Source organism: Peromyscus maniculatus, chromosome 4, assembly GCF_049852395.1.
Source record: "Peromyscus maniculatus bairdii isolate BWxNUB_F1_BW_parent chromosome 4, HU_Pman_BW_mat_3.1, whole genome shotgun sequence".
Classification (NCBI taxonomy): domain Eukaryota; kingdom Metazoa; phylum Chordata; class Mammalia; order Rodentia; family Cricetidae; genus Peromyscus; species Peromyscus maniculatus.
The window spans coordinates 108238101-108262039 of NC_134855.1; the positions used below are offsets into that span (position 1 = coordinate 108238101).

At 46.6% G+C, this 23939-nt stretch overlaps 2 protein-coding genes and 5 non-coding genes across 9 annotated transcripts; 6 read left to right on the forward strand and 1 right to left on the reverse strand.

Moving 5' to 3' along the window:
* Positions 1 to 283: 283 nt before the first annotated feature.
* Positions 284 to 6212, forward strand: Nop56 (NOP56 ribonucleoprotein). 2 transcript variants are annotated; one of them, XR_013050765.1, is made up of 14 exons: positions 284 to 339; positions 527 to 1206; positions 1369 to 1458; positions 1982 to 2096; positions 2423 to 2584; positions 2766 to 2964; positions 3285 to 3472; positions 3556 to 3707; positions 3880 to 3980; positions 4327 to 4475; positions 4700 to 4821; positions 5009 to 5143; positions 5260 to 5380; positions 5768 to 6212. XR_013050765.1 is itself a non-coding variant. In XM_076570632.1 (13 exons), exons 2-13 carry the CDS (start codon positions 1204 to 1206, stop codon positions 6125 to 6127), a joined length of 1776 nt encoding a protein of 591 aa, XP_076426747.1. In that variant the 5' UTR covers positions 284 to 339; positions 527 to 1203; the 3' UTR covers positions 6128 to 6212. The 2 variants fall into 2 exon arrangements, 1 of the variants encoding a protein (XP_076426747.1); XM_076570632.1 differs by lacking the exon at positions 5260 to 5380.
* LOC143273102 (small nucleolar RNA SNORD110) lies at positions 2243 to 2312 on the forward strand. Its single transcript, XR_013051012.1, has one exon. It is a non-coding gene; the product is annotated as a small nucleolar RNA SNORD110 (small nucleolar RNA).
* LOC121823862 (small nucleolar RNA SNORA51) lies at positions 3081 to 3213 on the forward strand. The gene has a single exon (XR_006065499.2). It is a non-coding gene; the product is annotated as a small nucleolar RNA SNORA51 (small nucleolar RNA).
* On the forward strand, positions 4043 to 4128 carry LOC143273100 (small nucleolar RNA SNORD86). The gene has a single exon (XR_013051011.1). It is a non-coding gene; the product is annotated as a small nucleolar RNA SNORD86 (small nucleolar RNA).
* On the forward strand, positions 4547 to 4616 carry LOC121829224 (small nucleolar RNA SNORD56). The gene has a single exon (XR_006072007.1). It is a non-coding gene; the product is annotated as a small nucleolar RNA SNORD56 (small nucleolar RNA).
* LOC121829223 (small nucleolar RNA SNORD57) lies at positions 4868 to 4939 on the forward strand. Its single transcript, XR_006072006.1, has one exon. It is a non-coding gene; the product is annotated as a small nucleolar RNA SNORD57 (small nucleolar RNA).
* A 5-nt stretch (positions 6213 to 6217) lies between the features above and the next one.
* On the reverse strand, positions 6218 to 11003 carry Idh3b (isocitrate dehydrogenase (NAD(+)) 3 non-catalytic subunit beta). Of its 2 annotated transcripts, none has more exons than XM_006984519.4 (12): positions 10892 to 11003; positions 10678 to 10758; positions 10456 to 10554; positions 10225 to 10345; positions 8717 to 8777; positions 8512 to 8644; positions 8278 to 8411; positions 8084 to 8186; positions 7843 to 7989; positions 7327 to 7421; positions 7146 to 7206; positions 6218 to 6332 (listed from the first exon to the last, which is right to left on the reverse strand). In XM_006984519.4, the coding sequence occupies exons 1-12, from the start codon at positions 10925 to 10927 to the stop codon at positions 6258 to 6260; spliced, it is 1146 nt and encodes a 381-aa protein (XP_006984581.1). In that variant the 5' UTR covers positions 10928 to 11003; the 3' UTR covers positions 6218 to 6257. The 2 variants fall into 2 exon arrangements, with proteins under 2 accessions (XP_006984581.1, XP_006984580.1); XM_006984518.4 differs by having other exon boundaries at positions 6218 to 6622.
* Positions 11004 to 23939: the final 12936 nt, after the last annotated feature.

Sequence of the window (23939 nt, forward strand, 5' to 3'; positions counted from 1 at the left end):
AGCCCCTGCGCTTGAATTCTGTGAAGTCACTGAGTTAAGAAAACAAAACAGACCTAACTTATAAATGTGCCTTACGGTTATGAGAATTTTCAAAATCCCCCTAGGGGTTGTAGTAGAGCTCAGCTGGTGCAGTGCCTGCATTGAATTCACTAACAGATGGCCTAAGACTGGGAGACAGACAAGAGGGTCAGACATTCAAAGATCATTCTCCGCTACAGAGCCAACTGAAAGCCAGCCCCGGAAAGAAGAGATAAAGACGGAAGAAGGAAGGGAGAAGAAAGCCAGGGGGAGGGGTGGGGACGGAGAGGAGAGAGAAAGAAAAGGAAAGAGTGATGGGAGGTGAGCAAGGGGAGGGAAGGAGAGGGAGGGGGTCGAGAAAAGAATAAAGAATGAGTGGGAAGGAGAAATCCCCTTAGCATTTTTAGTTTTAATTCATTAAGGCATAAACTATTTAAGAGATAACTACGTTTGGGGCTTATAATTCTAACATTACTTAAAGTTAAGGTTTTTTCTTTTTTCTTTAAAGAAAAAGTGATTTTCAATTAGCCACTTCGGTGTGCCTGAAAGCAGCCGGGGAGAAGAGGGAAGCGGCTTCCTGCAAGGCTGTAGGGCCTACCCGGCAATTACCAACACGTGGCGCCCAGCGGAGCGGGGCGCTAGGAAGCGGGGCGCGGACCAGACCTAGGAGGAGGGACACCGCCCTTCTTATGGACGCGGTTGCCCGCACCATCGCTTTAGAGCGGTACAATTAGAGAGGAGGAGGCAGGCGGCGAGGAGCCGCCATTTCGGCAGCGTCCGTGACCGAGCCCCAGGCGGCAGGCGAGGCCCCGGAGCGTCCGTCACCAGAGGCCGGCAGGAAGCCTGCGACGCTCGTCAGGGAGCCTCGCGTGCCCTCACCGAGTCCTGCCGCTCGGCCCACGGGTGACAAAAGCACGAGAGATGGAGACCAGAGCAGCCCGATGGCTCAGGGTAGGGCTGACGCCATGCGCCCCGGTGCGGCTCGCGCAGCCGCAGAGGCTCGGATGGGCCGGCCCGCTCGCGCCCGCCGCAGGCCCGCGCGCCCGCGAACCCCCGCGGAGGCAGGCGAATGGTTCCGTCCCCAGCCTCTGATTGGCCAGGCGGGAGAAGGCGTGGTCTCCGCAGTCTGGTTCCGCGCGCCAGAGCGCGCTAGCCGCATTGCGAGCTGGGCACGGAGCAGGCGCCATGGTGAGGAGTGGTTGTGGGTTCTTAGCGATGGGAGGAAGGCCTCGGTGCGGGTCTGCGTGGGCTTTCGGGTTCGGGCCCGGAGCATGGGCCAGGACCCGCTCCAGGAGCGGCCCGGCGAACTCGGAAACTTGACTGATGGCCGCGCGCCGTTTCCCGTTTCAGGTTCTGCTGCACGTGCTGTTCGAGCATGCGGTCGGCTACGCGCTCTTGGCGCTGAAGGAAGTGGAGGAAATCAGCCTGCTGCTGCCGCAGGTGGGTGGGATCGATGGGCTCGCGGTGCTGCTGCAATGCAGCCCCTAAGGCCGCAGAACCCCAGCATGCACCGCGTGTTCCCACGTGGCCGACCGCACCGGCGGCGCGGGGGGGGGGCAGCGGTGGAAGCTCTGGAAGGAGATCTTTAATTAATGCGTATCTATATAATCTCCTTAGAGGTTGGAGATAAACGTCTCAAATTCCATTTCTTAAGAATTAAAGTAGAAGCCGGGCGGTGGTGGCGCACGCCTTTAATCCCAGCACTCGGGAGGCAGAGCCAGGCGGATCTCTGTGAGTTCGAGGCCAGCCTGGGCTACCAAGTGAGCTCCAGGAAAGGCGCAAAGCTACGCAGAGAAACCCTGCCTCGAAAAACCAAAAAAAAAAAAAAAAAAAAAGAATTAAAGTAGAAGCGAGATATGGGGCTTAGACACCAATATTCAATAACTATTACAGCTGGTGTTCCTGGTTTACTGCGCTGTAGAGGCCAAATTCAGAGAAAGCCCATTCATCCTTCTCTCCACAGGTGGAGGAGTGTGTCCTTAACCTTGGCAAATTCCACAATGTCGTTCGTCTGGTGGCCTTTTGTCCGTTTTCTTCATCCCAGGTTGCCTTGGAAAATGCCAATGCTGTGTCTGAAGGTGAGTTAGCTCCTCGGCGACATGTGATTCGATGCTTTTGTTCAAAGCGTGATGGCGTGCTAGACGCTAAGACCTACAAGTTAAAGATTTTGACTTCACAGAGCGCAGTGCTTCACAGTTGTGCTACAGTGTGCTAAAGCCAGGTTTTGCAATGATGACTTGAGAATCTGTCAATCCACTGAGTGTGATCGCTGATGTCTCCATGTCTCTGAGCAGTGCCTGGAGGGTTGGGTGTTCCTGCATGATCCAATGTGGAGGTGGAGTCCTCTTTTTGCAGGTAAAGTGTTCCTCAGCGTGTTAGTAGGAGCTGTGTTCTTTGTCCCAAGGTGTTGTTCATGAAGACCTCCGCCTGCTTCTGGAGACATACCTGCCATCTAAAAAGAAGAAAGTACTCCTGGGGGTTGGAGACCCCAAGATTGGTGCTGCAATACAGGAAGAGTTGGGGTACAACTGCCAGACTGGGGGCGTGATAGCTGAGATCCTTCGAGGTAAATAAACTGCTGAGATTTTATTTTTCATGTATGAGTGTTCGCATGTATTAGGTGCACCATGTGGGTGCAGTGCCCGAAGAGGCCAGAAGAGGGGGACAGAGGATAGATGGTTATCAGCTGTAAGTGACCGTGCAGGTTCTAAAAGACCTTTCTTACTCATAGTCCACCTCCCTTTTAGGAGTTCGTCTGCACTTCCATAATCTGGTGAAGGGTCTGACAGACTTGTCTGCTTGCAAAGCCCAGCTAGGGCTGGGCCACAGCTATTCTCGTGCCAAAGTTAAATTTAATGTGAACCGGGTGGACAATATGATCATCCAGTCCATAAGCCTTCTGGACCAACTGGATAAAGACATCAATACCTTCTCAATGCGTGTCAGGTAAGGCGCAGTGCGGAGGCTACCAAACACTGGGCGCTTAGGCCTGCAGTTCAGCTTTACCAACTTTAAAGGGTCGAGCAGGGCTGACAATTCCTGTGGGAACAATCATGAACTGAAGCCTCCTTGTGCTTACCACAGGCAGTGTTCTTACACTGACTGTATAGAAAGAGGAGGCAGAATGAACCTACCCCATGTACACCTCAGCCTAGGCCATTGTGCCTGGTCTGTATTGTGAATGGGGAGACATGGGTATGAGGGAGACTGGGATGATTTATTTGAGGTTTGGCAAACTGGGTCAGGGATTGATTGTTCCTCCACAGGGAGTGGTATGGGTACCATTTTCCAGAGCTGGTGAAGATCGTCAATGACAATGCCACATACTGTCGCCTGGCTCAGTTCATTGGAAACCGCAGGGAGTTGAATGAGGAGAAGCTGGAGAAACTGGAAGAGCTGACAATGGATGGAGCCAAAGCTAAGGCCATCTTGGATGCCTCTCGGTCCTCCATGGGTCAGTGCAGAGCCCAGCAGCCTGCGTAAGGTACGAGACTCATTGAGTATCTGGTCCCCCTGTTCACATTAGGTGTTTCCTAGGCATGGACATATCTGCTATCGACTTGATAAACATCGAGAGCTTCTCCAGTCGTGTGGTGTCTTTGTCAGAGTATCGCCAGAGCCTACACACTTACCTTCGCTCCAAGATGAGCCAAGTAGCCCCCAGCCTGTCAGCCTTAATTGGGGAAGCGGTGCGTCATGGGGAACACAAATGGGGGAGTAAAAACTTTAGCATTCTGTACCGCTATTCTTCTGGCTACCATGTCGTCCCTAGTTGCATGGTGGGGAGGAGACTAGGGATGTGAAACTGGTGGGTCCACTTCCCCCTTACTCACCTGGCTTCTTCCTTGGATCTTTCTCCAGGTAGGTGCACGACTCATTGCTCATGCTGGCAGCCTCACCAACCTGGCCAAGTACCCAGCATCCACAGTACAGATCCTTGGGGCTGAAAAGGCCCTGTTCAGGTACCAGTGAGGGCGCCTGCCCATGTCAGGTGCTGCTTCTGGTGCCCGCTGCTTTGTTTGGGGATTACAATGATGGCTGACCAGGACTCCCTGACCTATACAGGCCTCTGCTATGGGGGTGATGGCCAGTCCTGGTGTCTGAGTGATTCCCAGGGCCCAGCAAAAAGGGACCGAGTTTCCAGGTCAGCGACATTGGATGCCTTCCCTCTGCCTCTGGGAACTGGGTTGGCATGTGTTGAGGTAGAAAGTCCAGCCAAGCCTGGTGTGAAATTGTGGGGAAAGGGGGGGACTTGGACAGATGGGTCAGGTCTTCTGACCCTAAACTGTTGACTGAATGTTCTCACAGAGCACTGAAGACAAGGGGTAATACACCAAAATATGGACTCATTTTCCATTCCACCTTTATTGGTCGAGCAGCTGCAAAGAACAAAGGCCGCATCTCCCGATACCTAGCAAACAAATGCAGCATTGCCTCAAGGATTGATTGCTTCTCTGGTATGGATGGGGAGGTTGGCATTTGAGTGAGGGGGTTGCAAGGGAAGGGAAGTAATCTGCATTGGCAGCTTCTACAATGATGGTACTATTTTTCGTCAACAGAGTTCACCTAGTGAGTGTTGACACTTTGGGTCTGAGTGAAGCTGAGGGTAGAGGGGCTGGGCGTGGTGCTTTGCCATTCAAGAGTTGTAATGGGCTTTGTTTACAAATACACATACATCTAGAGGTGCCCACAAGTGTGTTCGGGGAGAAGCTCCGAGAACAAGTTGAGGAGCGGCTGTCTTTCTATGAGACTGGAGAGATTCCACGGAAGAACCTGGATGTCATGAAGGAAGCTATGGTTCAGGTCAGTGTGTGCTCTACTTGGGTCGGCAAACACCATAACTGGTTGTTGGAGGTGATGAGCTGTCTCAGCCTGACCTTAAGAAATGGAGGCAAGAAAACTGATTTAATGAGCCTGATCCAGCAAAACTAGAAAATACTGTGGGCAAGCCAGGGGTCATCCAGGTTTTCAGCACTTAACTTTTTGCCAGGCAGAGGAAGCGGCTGCTGAAATTACCAGGAAGCTAGAAAAACAGGAGAAGAAACGCTTGAAGAAGGAGAAGAAACGACTGGCTGCACTGGCCCTGGCCTCTTCAGAAAACAGTAGCACTCCAGAAGAATGTGAGGTCAGTCCTCTGCCTGGGTCCTAGCTTGTAGGACTTTCAACAGTAGAACAAAGGACATCAAAACCATGGTCTGGCGCTTGGGCTTTTTGGACTAAAACTACCTCTTGATTCTATAGGGAGGAGATAGGTGCTGAGAGAACTTGACCAAGAGCCCAGAATGCTGGTTGTAGCACATGGCCCATTCCATGGGCAAGTGTGCTCTGTCCTCGGCTGCCTCCCAGGAGTCCTCAACCGGGGGTAGTGTGACTTCCTGCTCTCCCTGTTCTGTGTCTGGAGGTGATAGTGTCTCATGATGGGGGGTGGGGGCAGGGAGACCACCAATTAGGCAGTCTAGAATTGTCACCCATGGTCTTTCATCTTGAGCTACTAGTTTTTCCATCTCAGGGTCCCCTGGGAGCTCTGCATGATGTCTATTGTGACCAGCGTACAGGGGTTTTCTCTAGGGTTTAAGAGGGCCGAGACAATCCTCACTGGGATCTGTAGCTTTGAGACTAGCTTACCAAAGTGCCCATGCAGCTAAGTCATCAGAAGCGCTAGGTTGTTCACTCTTTTGCCTGGATTCTAATGGGAGCTACAGCTTTAACAAGTAGTATGGCAACATGTTTCATGTCTTGTTCCTTTCAGGAAACACATGAAAAACCTAAGAAGAAGAAAAAGCTAAAACCCCAGGAGACTCCACAGGAAAATGGAATGGAAGATCCACCTGTCTCTTTGCCTAAAAGTAAGAAAAAGAAAGCTTTTCCCAAGGAGGAGTTGGTCAGTGATCCTGAAGAGATAGCTACTAGCAGCGTAAGTCCTCCCAAGAGGAAGAAATCCTTGCCTAAGGAGGAAATGGCCAGTGAACCAGAAGAGGCAGCAAGCCCCAGCGTCCCCAAGAAGAAAAGGAAGTTTTCTTTTAAAGAGGAACCTGAAGCTGCTGTCAGCTGCACAAAGAGCAGCACAAAGAAAAAGAAAAAGTCCCAGAAAGCATCCCAGGAGGATTAGAATGGACATGCTTGGGTGGGAGGGAAATGCCTTAAGGTGACCGTTCCTACCCATAATGAACCCCAATAAAGACACAAAAAACACAGCATGTGTACTTGTTTGTTTATTGACTATTTTACATGTGGAGGATTTATGACAGGGCAGCAATGACAGCTTCAGTGAAGTCATGACAAGTGGCATAACCACCCATATCTGAGGTTCGAACCTGTAGGAAAAAGTTGTCATCATCCTGTGGTCTGGACCTAGTCCCAAACACCCACCCTGTCCAAGTACCCCTAATGCCGCCCCCAGGACGACCTAGCCTCTGCCAGAAAAGCAATTATGGTCTACTGTCTGGATGTTTTCTTCCCTGGTCCACTGTAACATGTAGGTAGCATGGTCCTTTTGAAGTTGGAGGGAGTAAGGGCTCTAGCCCCCATGGGGGTGCAGATGGCCGATGACAGATTGGATGAAGTCAGTTGTGGTGCTGTAGCCGCCCATGTCTCGAGTCCGTACCTACAGCCACCACCAGCAATAGCCGTGGGGAAGAAAAAAGAGCCCATGAAGAAGGAGAAAGGGCAATGTGATGAGATGGAGACCAAGAAAAACAAGACAGAATGAAAGGAGGTGAACAGGTGTGGAAGATCAAGGACCTGCTCACCCTTGAGCAGCCAAGGCAGTACAGAAAGATGGACAGGCAGAGGGATGGGAAGATGCAAATCAAAGATGAGGTTACCTTGCAGGAAAAGAGACCAGGTGGGAGGAAAGACAGGCACCTAATCCTGCTTGCTATCTCTACCCCCAGACAAAGTTGCAAAGGTCTGCATTCAGATGGCCCAAGAAAGGCGCAATGGAGGGTGCAGGAAAAGGAACAGCAGATGGAACTAAGGTGAAGAAGACCAAGAGGATGAAACAGCCAAGGGAAAGGAAGTGAATAACAACCCCGAGATCACAGGTATTGTGGAAACCTGGAGGGAAAATGCCCCTCTCAACTTCCACAGCGAATGGTGCTGAGCCCTTGAAACCTTTCTGAACTCACCTTGCCAACTTTGATCACCTTCTTCACTGCATCTGCAATCATGTTGGAGTGATACTCAAGACTGTCAACACAGACGGGAGAAACTGAGAATCCAACCACAACACCACCACCACCCCCATATTTTCCCACTCGGGCTTCCCCTTCCGACACCCACCCTCCACTTGGGCTTCCCGTAACCTACTTGAGATGCCGCAGCATGTTAGAAGCTGACAGCAGCATGGCTGTGGGATTGGCTATATTCCTGCCCACTGCCTGGGCAAATGGGTGCCGAGCGCCCTGTGGAAAAAGGCAAGCCAGAATCACTGGAAGGAGATGGGCACATGCAGAGAGGAAAGTCTGCAAAAAGGCATGGCACAGGAGGAGGGCAGGCCAAGGCAACTGAGAAGAGGTGTAATGTAGGGAGTGAGAGAGGAGGCAGCCATGGTCATTTACAAGTGCACTGGGATAGGAGGAGAATACAGCAGACCTACCTGAGGTTAGAGACAGATGGGTACAGATAACTAAGAGAAAGTAATTTTTTTTTTTCTTTTTTGGTTTGGGTTTTTGAGATGGGGGTCTCACTATGTAGCTCTGGCTATCCTGGAACTAGATAGACCAGGCTGGCCTTGAACTCACAGGGGTCCACCTGCCTCTGCCTCCGAGTACTGGGATTCAAGATATGAACCACCATACCCAAGGGAAAAATAATCTTGCTTACCGTCTCAAAAACTGCATACTCTGCACTGTAGCTCTCACCAGGGACCACACCAGCTCCCCCAACAAGGCCAGCAGCCAGATTGTCAATAATGTTCCCATAAAGATTGGGCATCACAAGCACATCAAACTGGTAAGGATTCTGCACCAGCTGGGGGTGAGATTGTAAGAATGAAGAAAAGAGTTCCAACAAAAAGAGATGTCCACTCCATGCCCTCCCTCTAGGAACTCACAAAGGGCCTCACCTGCATGCAGCAATTGTCTATAATCATTGTCTCAAATTTGATTTTGGGGTACAGTTCAGCAACTTCCCTACAGCACTGCAAGAACAACCCATCCCCAAGTTTCCTGTTCATGGATCAGAGAAACAAAAATCAGTGGAGAGAGTTCAATGGGTACATCTCCAGGAACCCAGCCCATAAAAAATGCCATGTCTCACATGATGTTGGCCTTATGGACAGCTGTGACTTTGTTCCGCCCTTTCTTGGTGGCATAGTCAAAAGCAAACTTTGCAATCCTCTGAGACTTGGTTCGAGTGACAATCTTCAGGCACTCGATGACACCCTTTGCGCTCTAGGTGACAGAGGAGTGACATAACACTTGGAAAGAAGGCAGGGAGGCCTCTACCTCTCGCCTGCCTCTCTCCTTACCCTCCCCAGTTTCTGGACCTTACCTCATGTTCCAGGGAGCTATATTCCCCTTCTGTCTGTTCTCGAATGATTACCAGGTCTAGATTGTTATGCCGAGTCACGTACCCAGGAAGTGACTTCACATGGACTACGTTGGCAAACAAGTCCAACTTACGCCTGAAGACAGACAGCCATCAGCTCTGTGCCAGGTGCCCAGCTCCTTTGACCCGAGCCCACCCATCCACCTACCTCAGCTGCATGTCATAGGAAGCTAATTCGCCCTTATACTCCATGGGGGTATGGATCTTTCCTGTGGAAACAAAGTATGGGAGAAGTAGGGTTAGACAAAGGTCATGTAGAGACCAGGGTCCACTCTCCCACTGACTCCATACAACCCAGTCTCCCATCTCCCACTCCCAAATCCCTCACACCCTTTATTGCCCTAGCAAGAGGCAAAGGAGAATGAATAATGTAGTTAAAATGAGGAAAACTGAGTGTAATACTTTCGTTTTAGTCACTTTATGTTGAAATTTCCAAATGACCTAAGAGCTATTTGTTTTGAATCAAAGAATCTGGGTTTACTAACAACTGAAAAGCAATGCTAGGGGACCAATGGTTTTCCTTATGTTTCCGTGTCTACTGACTTTGTATTCTCTCAGCTACTGCTTCCTGAAATGGACTAAATGTAAGACAATAGGGGTGGCTATCAAAGCCACACAAGTCCTGCCCTCAGAAGCACACAATACACTGGGGAAGACAAATAAGAAGGAATGATCTTAACACTAAGCACAGAGGAGGAACCCTCTGATATAACAGGAATGGTACAGAAAAGCTGGTGCTGCAGTCAGTTCCCTGGTGCACTCAACAGTGACCCCCAAAATGACAGGCCCATGCCCTTATACCAAGAAACCACAAATATGACCTTATTGGGGTAGTGGGGGGCTGTAAATGTGATCTTATTTGGAAAAACACTAAGAGTCTTGAGATAAAATTGTCCTGGATTAGGGTGGCCCCTAAATCCAATGGTAAATCAAAAAGAAGAGATAAAAGGGATCATAAAAATAGAATTGTGTTTATAAACCAAAGACCACCAGGAAAAGGAGTCTCGTTCTAAGCCTGCAGAGGGGCTGTAGCCTCCTGAACTGAGAGAGCACTTACATTATTTTCAGCTACCCACAAACTTGTAGTATCCAATGGCAACCATAGAAAACAAATACCACGAATGAGTGAGGATTCTGATAGGTGACATCAGAGAAGACAACATTTTTGGGTACAGGGAAGAGCATAAGTCAAGGCAGGATGTATACATGACAACTAGCACAGCTGATTGTGAGCAAAACAGAACAGGTTGTGGAAAAGAAAACAGGAAAGCCAGAGGCTGGGTTATAAAGAACCGGCCTTTCCTCTGCAAAAGCTGGCCCTGGTAGTTAGGCTGTCCAAGAAAATAGATTTGAAAAATGGCCTGTAGGGGCAAATCTAGAAGCCAAAAGAATCCAATAAGGGGAACAAACAGCACAGTAGACGGAATAGAACGGTTGGAACGGGAACCGCCAACACAGCTAATAGGGTCTGGCCATGGTGTCAACAGCCTCGGCAGACACCAAAAACCCTTGCACCTTCGCTGACCTCCCTAACTGCTGACCTTCCCACTGCGAAGAAACAAATTCCCAGGTATCAGTTGAGGGCATCTAGGAAGCAGAGAGAAAGACTTAAGAACACTGTTCATTTGACTTTAAATGACAGAGTGGCATACAAACCAATGATGGCAACTTTGTTCTCCTTCATGGAACTCAGCAGCTCCTCCAACTTCTGCTCAGAAGCCATATTCTGCACCTCGCTCAGGCGGTGTTCCTTGAATTCCACGGGGACAGCAGCAGCCTTCAGGGATCAGTCCGAGCACAGGACCGGGTCAGGTCTGACCTTTCCGACTCAACCCATCCATTTCTGCAGGCAGCTCGACCATCCCTCCCCCGCCACAGGCTACTGACCTTGAACACTTCCTTGACCGCATGCATGAGCTCTGGCCCCACGCCGTCTCCCGGCAACATGGTCACAGGAAAGGCACCCTGAACCTTCACATCTTCTGCCTGTGAGTGAGGCCAGCAGAGATGGAGCAAGGGCAGAAGCAGGAGTCAGAAGGAGACAGGGAGGGAGGGGAAACCCAGGGGCGCGACCAGGATGGGCGAGAGCGAAGCCGAACTCGAGCGTACCTGGCTCTGTGAAGCGGCGTGAGCCGGAGCCGAGGTTCCCAGACCTCTCCATGCCCCGGGGGTCCGAGCGGCGACCACCGCCTGCGACAGACACAAGGTCAGATCCGGGACACCCAGACCCCTTACACCGCGCTGACCTTGCCCTCTTTTGGAAACTCCAGGCAAACCCTCTGCTCTCCCGCCCACCCTCAGCCCAACACGTCCCGGGCCTCACTCGGGTCAGCCAGCGGACATTGCTCAGCGCGGCCATCTTCTGCGGAGGGAGTCGCGCGGAAGTGACGCCGGAAGCCAGCGCGACGGCGGGAGCTGGACTTCCTGTCGGTTCCGGCGAGCTTGGTGGTTCTTTCTCTGGTGCCAAACGGCAGGGTCTACCGATTCGTTTACCTTCTGTCCTTCTGTTTAGTAACGTAGGGTCACAGGGCACACAGCCAGTTTGTCTGTTTGCATTGTTTTCAGTCGTCAGATTTAGTTTCTTTTGAAACTTCAAAACAACTTTAAAGAATGTGTGGCTATTTATTCAACGAGGACGTGAGTTTAACAATCCTAGGGAGACTGTGAATGTTTCTTTATGTTGTGGGAGATGTGTTTGTTTTCTCCTTTAATCCAGTTACCGGGTATTTATCAAGTCTCTGCGTTTGGGGTTTTTTGTTTGTTTGTTTTTAACGACAGGATCTTACTCTTTAAACAGTTGTTACAGGCTTGAACTTCGTCACTAATATGAGTATTTGTACGACACATTTCACTTCTGATGTATATCTTAAAATATTATTTATTCTCAGCTGGGCGTGGTAGCGCATGCCTTTTATCTCAGCACTCAGGAGGCAGAGGCAGGCGGATCTCTGTGAGTTCAAGGCCAGCCTTGTCTACAAAGCGAGTTCCAGGACAGCCAGAGAAAACCTGAGAAACCCTGTCTCGAAAAACAGAACTATATATATTTTATTCTCATATCTACTTTGATATTATTGACCCAATGTTAGATCATGTTATTCAATGAATTGAAAAACAATATATATGCAACTATTGCAAATTAGCTTTTTATTTATTTTCTTGGTGGGGGGGAGGCACCACAGGGCACTTGTGGAGGTCAAAGAACAGGCCCACTCAGAAAGTTGGTACTCTCCTGTCACCATGTAGATTTCAAGGGTTGAGCTCAAGTCATAAGGCTTGGCAGCAGGCACCTTTACCCAGTGAACCATCTCATCAACTCCATGTTGGTTTCCTCCCTCTCTCTGTCTCTGTCTCTCTCTCTGTCTCTCTGTCTCTGTCTGTCTGTCTCTCTCTCTCTCTCTCTCTTTGAGACAGAGTTTCTCTGTGTAGTTTTGGTGCCTGTCCTCGATCTCGTTCTTTAGACCAGGCTGGCCCCAAACTCACAGGGGTCTGCCTGGCTCTGCCTCCCGAGTGCTGGGATTAAAGGTGTGCGCCACCACCACCCGGCTAGTTTTCTTATTATCATATACCAACATAATGAGTTTTCTTTTTTATCTGAATTACTTTATCTGTTTAAAAAACCTTCTCTAAGACATGATCCATGAGTTTCAATGTTCTTCCAAAGTCCTGAACACACCAAGGGTTCAAAATTTCTTCTCTATTAAGACTTGTTCGTTCTTTTCCTCCTATAACTATGAGCAATCAAAGGAGTAGTATAATGATGGCAATTCCTTGAAGATGGAGTCTGGGAAGTTTTTGGAAGAAGTAGAACTCCTGTGATTGTAGGATAAACTGGATTTTACAGAAGTGACTATACTCAGTCTATAGTAAAGTGGGTTATAAGCAAAAGTTGTGTCTTTGCTTCCCCAGAATGAAAGGGGGAAGAATGAAGAGGGGTTGTTAAAGTGACTTTCTGGAGGGGTGTTCTCAGGAGAAATGTATCAATAGGAAAAGGGGCAGGAGAAGGAGTTCTGCAAGATGCAGCCTCCGCTGGGCTTTTCCCCAATCTCACTCCCTGGAGAGCTCTGAAATGTGAATAGTGTCTCAAAATTGTTATGATTTGAGGCAAGGCTTTCTAGCCTGCTTTGCCCCCACCATAACATAGGCCAACGACAGCTCTCAGAGAAGGAGGGAGTGGTCATCATTTAATGACCAGCATCTGAAGGAGTTGAGGGACTGAACAGACCCACTGGCCAAAAGGATCTCAGCATGGCAGCTGTGATGCTGTGCAGGTAAGAATGTGCACCATGGCTGAAAATCAAGAGAGTGGACTCATATGAAGAGACAAGACACACATAGTGGGTAATGAGAAGTAGGGTTGGTGCAACTTCTAAACCTGAGAGAAAAGACAGACTTATGAGCAATACTGTTGAGCCTAGTGACCATGGAAATTATTTAGTTGTAGGTGGCTTCATCAAGAAAGCAAACATTTGGGTTCATTTAAAAGTGCCGTCTTCAGGAGGATCTCCTCCTTTTTGTTTGTTTGTTTGTTTGTTTGTTTGTTTGTTTGTTTTGAGACAAGATTTCTCTGTGTAGCCCTGGCTGTCCTGGAACTGACTCTGTAGACCATGCTGGCCTCTAACTCCGAGATCTGCTCGAGATTAAAGGTGTGCACCACCATGCCCTACAAAAAAAACATTCTTTTGCTCAACTGTATAGTATGCTATAATGCAAATTTACTAAATTAATCTTTTCTTAAATAGGAAAATACTTAGTATGAACTCTGATTTGGGCTGTTATCAGCAACATTGCTGTGTATATCCCTGTACATTATCCTTTGTACACATGATGAAGGTTACAGCCATCCCACAAAGCACTTCTAGCCATGTATGTATTTCAGGTGAAATGGTGTATTCATGATAGTTTGGTTGTAGATCCATATGTGTATTTCACTTATGAATGTGTTCTGACGTATTAAACAGAAAACTCCTTAATCATGATGGCTATTAGTTTCTCTCCCATTACTTCTGAAAATAGAATTACTGACACTGATTTAGCTGCTTAGTAATGATCCAGGTGCTCTGTCATCTCCTCTTTGAGCTCCAGTGGGTTGTGTGATGTTTTCATCCTGTTTCATAATCAACGTATTAGCAGCTGATGATCTGGACATCATTTTTGCATTCACAGTTAGAAAATGGATAAAAGACCATCCCAGTCCTTTATATTCTTATCTGAAATGTCAAGGCTTGGGACTATGGTGATGGCTCAATGGGTAAAAATGTTTTCTGTGCAAGCTTAATGACCTGAGTTCAGGTCCTTGGAACCCACATAAGGCATTAGCACACATCTGTAATCCCTGGACTTCTGAGAAAGGACACAGGCAGGAGAATATCTGAAAGCTTGTGGAACACTTAACCTGGAGTATGCAGCAGAAGTCACAAGAGACCCTGCCTCAAAACAAAGCAGAAGGTGAGAACCAACTCTGGGGAATTGTCTACTGACCTTCATACATGCCATAGCATGTGCATACCTACACACACACACACACACACACACACACACACACACCATAAGTAGCACAAAGAAAATACCAAAGTTTTCTCTGAAACATTCTCATCAAATTTCTTGGGTCTTTTAGGCCAGAATCAGACCTATTAATATTCTCCCTTTAAATAAAGCTAATGAGCCGGGTGGTGGTGGCGCATGCCTTTAATCCCAGCACTCGGGAGGCAGAGCCAGTCGGATCTCTGAGAGTTCGAGGCCAGCCTGGGCTACCAAGTGAGTTCCAGGAAAGGCACAAAGCTACACAGAGAAACCCTGTGTCTCAAAAAACCAAAAAAAGAAAAAAGAAAGCTAATGAGGGAAAGATGTTCATCCAGATTAGCTTAAACCAATTCACATTTTGGCTGCACATTAGAAGGCGTTTTAAAATTCTTAACCTAGGCTGTACCTCCAGAGATTTTTATATAGTTGGTTTGTGGTAGAACCAAGCCATTGTAGGCTTTTGTTTTTGTTTTGTTTGTTTGTTTCTTTCTTTTTTGTTTTTGGTTTGGTTTGTTTTTGGTTTTTTTTTTGTTTTTGTTTTTGTTTTTTTTTTTTTTGAGACAAAAAACCCCAAAAACCTGTGTAGTTTTGGTGCCTGTCCTGGATCTTGCTCTGTAGACCAGGCTGGCCTTGAACACACAGAGATCCATCTGGCTCTGCCTCCCAAGTGCTGGGATTAAAGCCGTTCACCACTACCACCTGGCTTGTTTGTTTCTTTAGAGCTCCCTGGATGCCTCTAAAAGTCAGAGTTGAAGCCAGTGGCTTACACCAGTTATCCTTCATGTGAGTCTGGGCTGGTGAATCATGACTAGTGTCAGCTTCAGTGAAACATATACTCATAACCTAAACAAAAGAGAGTTTCAATTCTCACATATAAATTCAGTGATGTGCTAGGGATGTAGCTCAGTGCTAGAATATTTGTTAAGTATGCACAAGGTCCCGGGTCCAATCCCTAGAACTGAAAACAAAAACAAACAAAAAACACAGAGTTCCAGGATAGGTGATCCACAGCTGGAATGGCCCTCTATCCTGTCAAAGACACTATTTCACTGACCCACTTTTTGTGACCTCCATTCCCAAGGTCATTCAGGATCCAAACAGTTATCCCAGCTCCAAAATTACAGCTAGGAGGGAAATGAACTGGGGAAGAAGAGCAGACACCTGCTCGCTCTCTAATAACACTACCTTCCTTGAGCATGGGTGGTCCGTTCCCGTATCATACATACCCAGAAAGCCTTTGTTTCAAAATATCTTTTCTACCCTATGATGACAAACATGTGCTCAACATCTTTTCTCATGCTGTTATCGTTTTTGTGTTTATTGCAATTTATTTGAAATTTAGTTTTATAAAATACAGAGCATAATGATAACTTTTTAAAATTACTTTTTAATTTTATATACATTGGTATTTTGCCTGAATGTATGTCTGTGTGAGGGAATCACAATGAGCAGCCATGTGGGCACTGAGAATTGAACCCAGGTCCTCTGAAAGAGCAGCCATCTCTCTATCTCCCAGTGATAACTTTCTTTTCCCCCTCAAAAGTTCAGCTAATTCCCTCAGCATCACGTATGTGCCTTTTTCTCCAAACAGGAAATTCTACCTTAGTCAAATATAGATGTCCCTTGAATTATGACAGGATTGCATTACAATGGACTGATTGTAAATTGAAAATACTGTCAAGTGTTTTTTAAATAACTCATTCACCAAATAACATAAGCTAGCCTAATCTACCTTAATTCATTCAGAACATACTAATTAACTTACAGTTGATCATTAAACCCAGTGTCTGGGTTTCATAATAAAATGTTGACTATCTCATATAACTTATTGACTGCTACACTAAAAGTGAAATCAGAAGGCGTGTATGTTTCAGTGAGACAGGATCTCTTCTTGTAGCCCTGACTGTCCTATAACTTGCTATGGAGATCAGGGTGGCCTGAAACTTACAGAGATTCACCTGCCTCTTTGCTCCCTAAGTGCTGGGATTAAAGGCGTGTGCCACCATGCCTAGTTAGTAGATTTGTATTAATTACCTTCACCATTGTCGTGACAAGAGAGAGGACAAGAGCAGCTTCCAGACGAGCAGCTTTATTCTGGCTCACAGGAGATGCAGCATAGCACAGCAGAGAGAAGAACTAGCGGCAGGAGCAGGAAGCAGAGGGTGGTGCATGCTGGGGCTCATCTCACCTTCTTCATCTTGTTCAACCTGGGACCCAAGCCCATGACATGGTACCATGCACATTTAGTGTGGGTCTTCTCACCTCAGTTAACATAGGTAACTTTAACAGGCACGTGCACAGTCTTGTCTCTTCAGTGATCTTAGATCCTGTTAGCAAACAATATTAACCATTACAAGTCCATTTCTTGTCAACTTGACACCTAAACATATCACTTTTAAGCTAGAACCCTTCCTCCAGTTCTTGTCCCCATAGGCTCATGGCCATCTTATAGTGCAAAGTACATTGAGTTCAGCTTCAAAACTTGCCACAGACTTTCAGAGTCCCAACACAATATAAAAGTCCAAAGTAATCTTTGTTGTTTTTTTGTTGTTGTTGTTGTTTGTTTTTTTGTTTTTTTGTTTTTTTGTTTTTGAGCTGAGGATCGAACCCAGGGCCTTGCGCTTACTAGGCAAGCACTCTACCACTGAGCTAAATCCCCAACCCTCAAAGTAATCTCTTAACTGTGAGCTCCTGGGAAACAAAAGCAGGTCACATGCTTCCAATATACAATGGCACAGAATAAGCATTCCCATCTCAAAAGGGAAAACGTTTTCTGTTTCTTTTCAACCCCTGTTCCCAAAGCACAGCCCAGGAGATGACAAAACTCATCTGGACAAGCTATACTAGTTAAAGGAAGGCCAGGTGCTCTGGGTCAGGCCAGTGGTCACTGGACTCAAAAGTGAGAATTCTGCCCAGTGTAAACTACTGAATTCACTTTGATAGAGGAGCAGATGCCTTTCATATTTACATTAAACTGCCATGTGCTGTTTGAGCTCATGGAGAAGCTAGCTCCAGAGATGAAATATGACCCTTCCACGTCAGACTTATGCATGTTTGTCTCAAAGTGTCCTCCTAGGCTTCCTCTCCTGAGTCGTGTTGGCCCCGACCCTGTGACAGGAAGAAAAGAGACTAAAACAGCCTAAGTTTGTTGTGACTATTATTTATCTTGTAATATACAGCTCTATCTACTACTTAGACTCACTTAAAACCAAAAACAGTTATGGTAGACCATGCTATGTAGTTATAAAGACTGCCTGTGTTTTCTGTAAGATTTACCTGGGAACTAACCAAGCCCCGTAGGTTAACAGCCTGAATACAGGCAATAGTCATTTATCATGTATGCAGTTTGGATTCAGTTTTCTTTTATTAAAGTGGTATTACACAGCACTATCTTCCAAGCTAGAGCTGACATGACATCAGGTAGGCTTGATTGTTGGTTTGTTAATGTTTTTATGTCACAGAAGATGACGCTTGAATGTTTTCAGAATGGAAAAGAAAACTAGAAAAAAAAACTTTTTCGAGACAGAGTTTCTCTGTATAGCTCTGGCTTTCCTGGAACTCACTCTGTAGATCAGGCTGGCCTCGAATTTAGAGATCCGTCTGCCTCTGCCTCCTCAGTGCTGGGATTAAAGGCGTGCACCACCACCACCACCACCACCACCACCACCACCACCACCACCACCACCACCACCACCACCACAAAGCTCTGAACAAGTTACATAAAGTGTGTAAGAGGTCAACGTTCAATACATTGATGTCAAACCTCTGCTTAAATCAGTGGAGTTATTGATCTACTCTCAGTAACAAGTACAATTACTGCATCAAAGAACAAAAATTTAGAGCCGGGAGTGTTGGTCCATGCCTTTAATCCCAGCACTTGGGAGGCAGAGGCAGGTGGATCTCTGAGTTCCAGGCCAGCCTGGTCTACAAAGTGAGTTCCAGGACAGCCAAAGCTTAAAAAAAAAAAAAGAAAGAGTTTATTTATGGTACACACTTTTAATCCCAGCACTCAGGAGGCAGAGCCAAGTGGATCTCTGTGAGTTCGAAGACAGCCTGGTCTACGGAGTGAGATCCAGGACAGGCACCAAAACTACACAGAGAAAACCTGTCTCAAAAAAAAAAACAAAAAAACAAAAAAAAAAAATGTTGATTTAATCCAAGCTCTATCTGATATTACACAGCAGTTAAAAGTACCCGGCCTTCTGGGTGTTCAGTAACCATACTTAACATCTGTACTAATGTGGTCAGGGGAATTAAAAAGGGAGAATATTTTCTCCCTTGACCTTCAAGGTCAACTAGGCCCAGGAGACTGTGGGGCATCTCTCAAAATGTTCTGTAACTGTGAGGAATCGCCTGTTCTCTTGTTCAAGGATGCCATGGAGACCTCCAGTGAGCTCTAACCAGTGTCCAGTCTACGAAGATGAGGTTTAATACAGAGGAAAACTTTCCTCCCTGCTTCCAAGAGAAGCCAGAGTCAAGCAAGGCCTTTGACTTATCCTCACATCAGTGGAACCACTAGTAAAATGGAGGCTAGAAGAGCTAGAGGTTCTTCTCAAGTCCAAGTGACCCCTTAGGACCAGACCTCAACCGGCTGTGACAGTTAAAAAAGGTAATCAATGCCAGGTGTGATGGTGTGCAACCTTAATCCCAGCACCCTGGAGGCAGAGGCAGGCAGATCTCTATGAGTTCGAGGCCAGCCTAGTCTACAAAGCGAGTTCCAGGAAAGCCAGGGATGTTACATAGAGAAACTCTGTCTCGAAAAACCAAAAGGAAAAAAAGGGGGTGATTGTTTTTGGTCATCTGCATGGTCTTAAAAACCAAAAGGGAAGTACAACCAAAGAATAAAATGATTAGTATGATGTTTCCTTAATAGTCTAAAGGTTTTAATCCATATGAGATATTATTTAGATAACTTTCTCACTAATTATTTTCTCCTTGATAAGAAAATGCTGCCCAGATATGAAATATCATCAGTGTTGAATTGTCTCAGTTCAACCCTGAAGCACCTGCATGCTTTCAAGGAAGATATACTCACTATTGTTTTAACCTAAAAATAAATGATGGTTAAATTTCTTTTCTCCCTTTCTAGAAGCTGTTTAGGATGGACCTCACACTGTGATTCAGCCACTCCATGTCAATCTCAAGTGTCATACTTGAGGGTGATGGAGAGAGAGGCAAAGCAGGCACTTGGCACTACACGCAAAGGAAATCATTGGTCCAGGCAGTCCAGACTTGCTTAATGTTAACGCTAAGCTAGAGGAGATGTGGAGACCTGAGGGTTCCTGTGGCAAGAAGAGACTGCAGTGGGAGGAGTGAGGAAGCAGAAGGTGAAGAGGGATGAGGAGAGGAAAGGCTATGGCAACCAGTAACAGAAGTGAAGTGGCAAAGATCATCCCAGTAATTTAATCATATCTTTCGGAGGAGCAGGAGAACGACATTTTAAAAATAAATAAGAGCTAATGTCTATTGAATTCTTAAATGCGTGTGGGAGTGGGAGTGCACATGCACACACACACTAGACAAATGTAAAAAAAAAAAGAGAGAGAGATACAATTACAGTATAACCTATTTTGTGAGCCAGAGTCTCATGTATCCCAGGCAGACCTCAAACTTGGTATGGCCTAAGTGGAAGGAAAGCCTTGTTATAATTGTACAGATAAAGACACTGAGGCTTATTTTTTTTTAAAAATCCAGGGATTTACCTGGAACCTAAGTCTTTCCAGACTCAAAAAGGTCTTTCCATTTCAACACAATACTTTCATTTTATTTGCTTTTTGTTTTGTTTTATGGTATTGGGGATGGAACCCAGGGCCTCACATTCTGCAGGCTTAGGAATAGAGTGCTTGCCTAGCATTCATGAAGCCCTGGGTTTGATCCTCAACAACACAAATTGGCATGGTAGGGCATGCCTGTAATTTCAGTACATGGAAGACCTATAAGAGGCTCAGGAATCAAAGGTCATTCTTGGCTACATACCAAGTTTGAGGTTTGCCTGGGCTACATGAGATCCTGGCTCATAAAGTAGATCATACCTTTTTTTTATTTTGCATTTGTTTAGTTTGTGTATAAGTGTGTATGCACTCGTGTGTGTGTGTGTGTGTGTGTGTGTGTGTGTGTGCGCGCGTGCATGTGTGGAAGTTAGAGGAGGACAACATGCAGGAGTCAGTTCTCTTTTTCTACTGTATGAGTCCTGGGAGTTGAACTCGGGTAGTTAATCTTGGCAGCAAGCATCTTTACCAGCGATCCATCTCACAGCATCACCACCACTTTTTGGGGTTATACCATAATTTAAAGCAAAATATTTTAAGCCAAAACAGTTTTGAATGTAAGACCAAATTACAAGTTGTCCATGCACTGACAATAGGCTCCAGACCTTCCTAGGCCCCCAGACCTTAGCACAGCTAACTACATGGTGGAAGTACCATTCAGGCCATAAAACTCAGCACATAGACAGCACCACCTGCCAAAATGAAAACAAAGACCTAGTCCATCAAAGTCCACAGTTCTGAGAAAGTCTCTAAATGCACTAACCTTGCTTTTTGGCTCTTGTAGTTCTGCTCCTGGATAACTGTTCTTGTTAACTGCAGTATGTTAACCCAGGACGTGGTTTTTTTTTGTGCTTAAAAGCTCACCCTGAGAAAGGCTGGGTGCTACACCAGGATCCCAAACACAAAGTGTAGTCACCAGCCTGCTAATAAAGACTTTCTATTGGTTTAAACTCTTGTCCAATAGTCTTCTCTGGTGCATATCCCACAACACTTACCACCCATGTGTCAGCAAAAAGAATTGCCCACCTAGCCAGGTGGTGGTGGTGCACACTCAGGAGGCAGAAGCAGATGGATCTCTGTGAGTTCAAGGCCAGCCTGGTCTACAAAGAGAGTTCCAGGACAGCCAGGGCTACACAGAGAAACCCTGTCTTGAAAAAACAAAACAAAAAAATAATTGCCCGCATATAGCTTAGCACAGAGCCCAGGGCCCCGCTGTGCAATACACTCTGCTCCAACAAGAGCATCAGTTACTAAGTCTCACACAAGGGTATGCTGCAGTCAGCTCTGGAAACCTCTTGTATGCATCTCTTTCCATCCCATTCAGTAATGCCACATTGGTCATTTGGAGTGGTCATGGTAGGAACTTAGACATCACACAGATCAGTAGATGCTGCAAACTGGATTTAATTTTTGAGAAGCAGCACTGAAAACTAAGCATGACATGGCAGGTCCCAGAGCATCCAAGGTGTATCCATGAGATAACTGAAATTTGGCATAATTAAACTGGCTCCCTATTCACGCCACATCTCCAGACCCCAAGTCCACTCTGTGGCACTTTTCAAAGACTTGGCCTCAGCAGGCCGAGTGGCCATAAGGCCTAAGGTAGGGAGGGAGACCTTGTTTCCTTTCTAGGGATGGGATGGAGCAGCAAGGTGAAGTGGGCCTAGGTGACAGGTGGTAGCTGAAAGAGCTGATGTCTTTGGGATAACCTATGTGACCTCACACATCTGATTGAGCATGAGTTCCTGACTGCACCCTAGACAAGTCTGAATTCCACCAATTTTTATTTGCCAGGCCCTTTTCTGTGTACCATGGATGCAGAAGAGAAGAAAGGGAGAGAGGGAGGGACGGAGGGAGAGAGGGCGGGCCAAAAACCTTGTCTTCAAAAGCTACAGACCAATAAGTGGCATATCTTACTCCCCATTGACCCTGCTTAATTGTTGGGGAGCACAGAGGTCCTTGCACACACAGAGAAGCACTAAGAGAATCAGGAATGTTAATCACATAGGGTGTCTCCTTAATGGAGGAGATACAAATCAAATGCTGCATTCCATCCAGAAAGCTGAGAGTGGAGGTTGTTAATGACTTGGTGACCTTTTTGCTCTCTGAAGGGACAGACCTCACCCAAATTCCCCAGAATGACTATCCCAGACTCCTCCCTCCCTGGACCCTTGGCCATCTTTAGGGTTGATGTCATAAATACTGTATGGCCTGTTGACGGCTAGGCTATCTCAGTCTACACTAGATTCTAGGCCTTCTAGCTACAGAACCCACCCTCATGGTCACATGCACTGTGTAAAGGAGTCTCTGTGTATTCACCTTAGGCTAGTGTGCACCTGAAATTGGACTGATTGGACTGACTATTGCCTGGAAAGCTTTCCCCCAATTGTACTGTGTTTAGATATGCTCCCAATGAAGTGTCTGAAGTGGTCGACAAAGGCAGTCTGCACTGGGCTTTCATTATCTCTTCCCGACGTTTGCTTCCCTGTTTGAGACCTGCACAGCCCCTCACTTAATTTAGCTTTTGGTGTTATTTGTTTTGCTTCATTATGTGCTTTTTGTTTGGGGGTTTTATTTTGTTTTGTTTTTTGCTTTTTGCTTTTTTTTTTTTTTTTTTTTTGAGACAAGGTCTGGCTATCCTGTAATGCACTATGTAAGTGGCCACGCTAGCCTTGAACTCACAGGGATCCAACTGCTTCTGCCTCCCTGGTACTGGAATCAAAGGCATGAGCCACCATGCGTAGCTAATTTAGGGTTTTGTTTTGTTTTTTGGAGTTGAGGAGACCCATGACCTTGCGCTTGCTAGGCAAGCGCCCACCACTGAGTTAAATCCCCAACCCATAATTTAGGTTTTTATTGTCTCTGACATAAACTGTTCCTACTTAACTCCAGGTCCCATCAGAAGATTTAGTATGGGAGTGGAGCTGAAGTTTATAAATTGGAGGGAATGGGTCCTTTAAAAGAAGATACAATTATGATATATAATATATATAAATAACCATGAGAATGTATCACAATGAATTCTCAAAGGACTTTGAAGAGAGCCTATGAAAAGCCTCATGAAGAATCAGTCTCTCTCATCGATTGGACTCCTGGAGCTCGGCCTGGCACCCAGCTGTGGATCTCTGAGGACAGTTAGGGTATTCAGCCATCTGATCACCAGAGTAGGCCAGTTCAGGCACCCTCTCGACTATTGCCAGTAGTCTAAGATGGGGTCATCCTTGTGGATTCCTGGGAGTTTCCCTAGCACTATGTTTCTCCTATTCCCATGATGTCTTCATTTATCATGGTATCTCTTTCCTTGCTCTCCCACTCTGTCCCTGTTCCAGCTCGAACCTCCCGTTCCCCTATGTTCTCATCCCCCACCCCTTGCCCTCCATTGCTCCCCCTCACCCCCAGTTTGCTCATGTAGATCCATGAGAGAGAGGAGGGATTCTATGAGCAAGGGACATCGAGATCATGATGGGAAAAAGTACAGAGACAACTAGCCAAATTGGTGGAAACGCATGAACTGTAGACCAATAGCTGAGGAGCCCCCATGGTACTGGACTAGGCTCTCTGGATAGGTGAGACAGTTGTTTAGCTTGAACTGTTTAGGGGACCTCCAGGCAGTGGGATCAGGATCTGTCCCTGGTGAATGAGCAGGCTTTTGGGAGCCCAGTGCCTATGCTGAGACACTTTGTGCAGCCTTGGTGCAGGGAGGAGGAGCTTGGACCTGCCTCAACTGAATGTACCAAGCTTTGCTGACTCCCCATGGGAGACCTTGCCTTAGAGGAGATGGGAATGTGGGGTGGGTTGTGGAGGAAGGCTGGAGGGCAGGAGGAAGGAGGACAGGGGAATCTGTGGTATATATAATAACATATATAATATATATATATTAAAGAATATAAACAACAATTCATGGACTTACTTCTATTCTTCTGGGACAAAACCTACTAGTGCATATACACAGATATCCCTACAAAACAAGAGTCTGACCTTCTTGGCCTAAATAATAGTCATGGTCACCGAAAGAAAAAACAGCAGCCACATGGAGCTTTTCAACTTCAAGACGTTTTGCCATTGCCTGTAGACAGCAAAGAA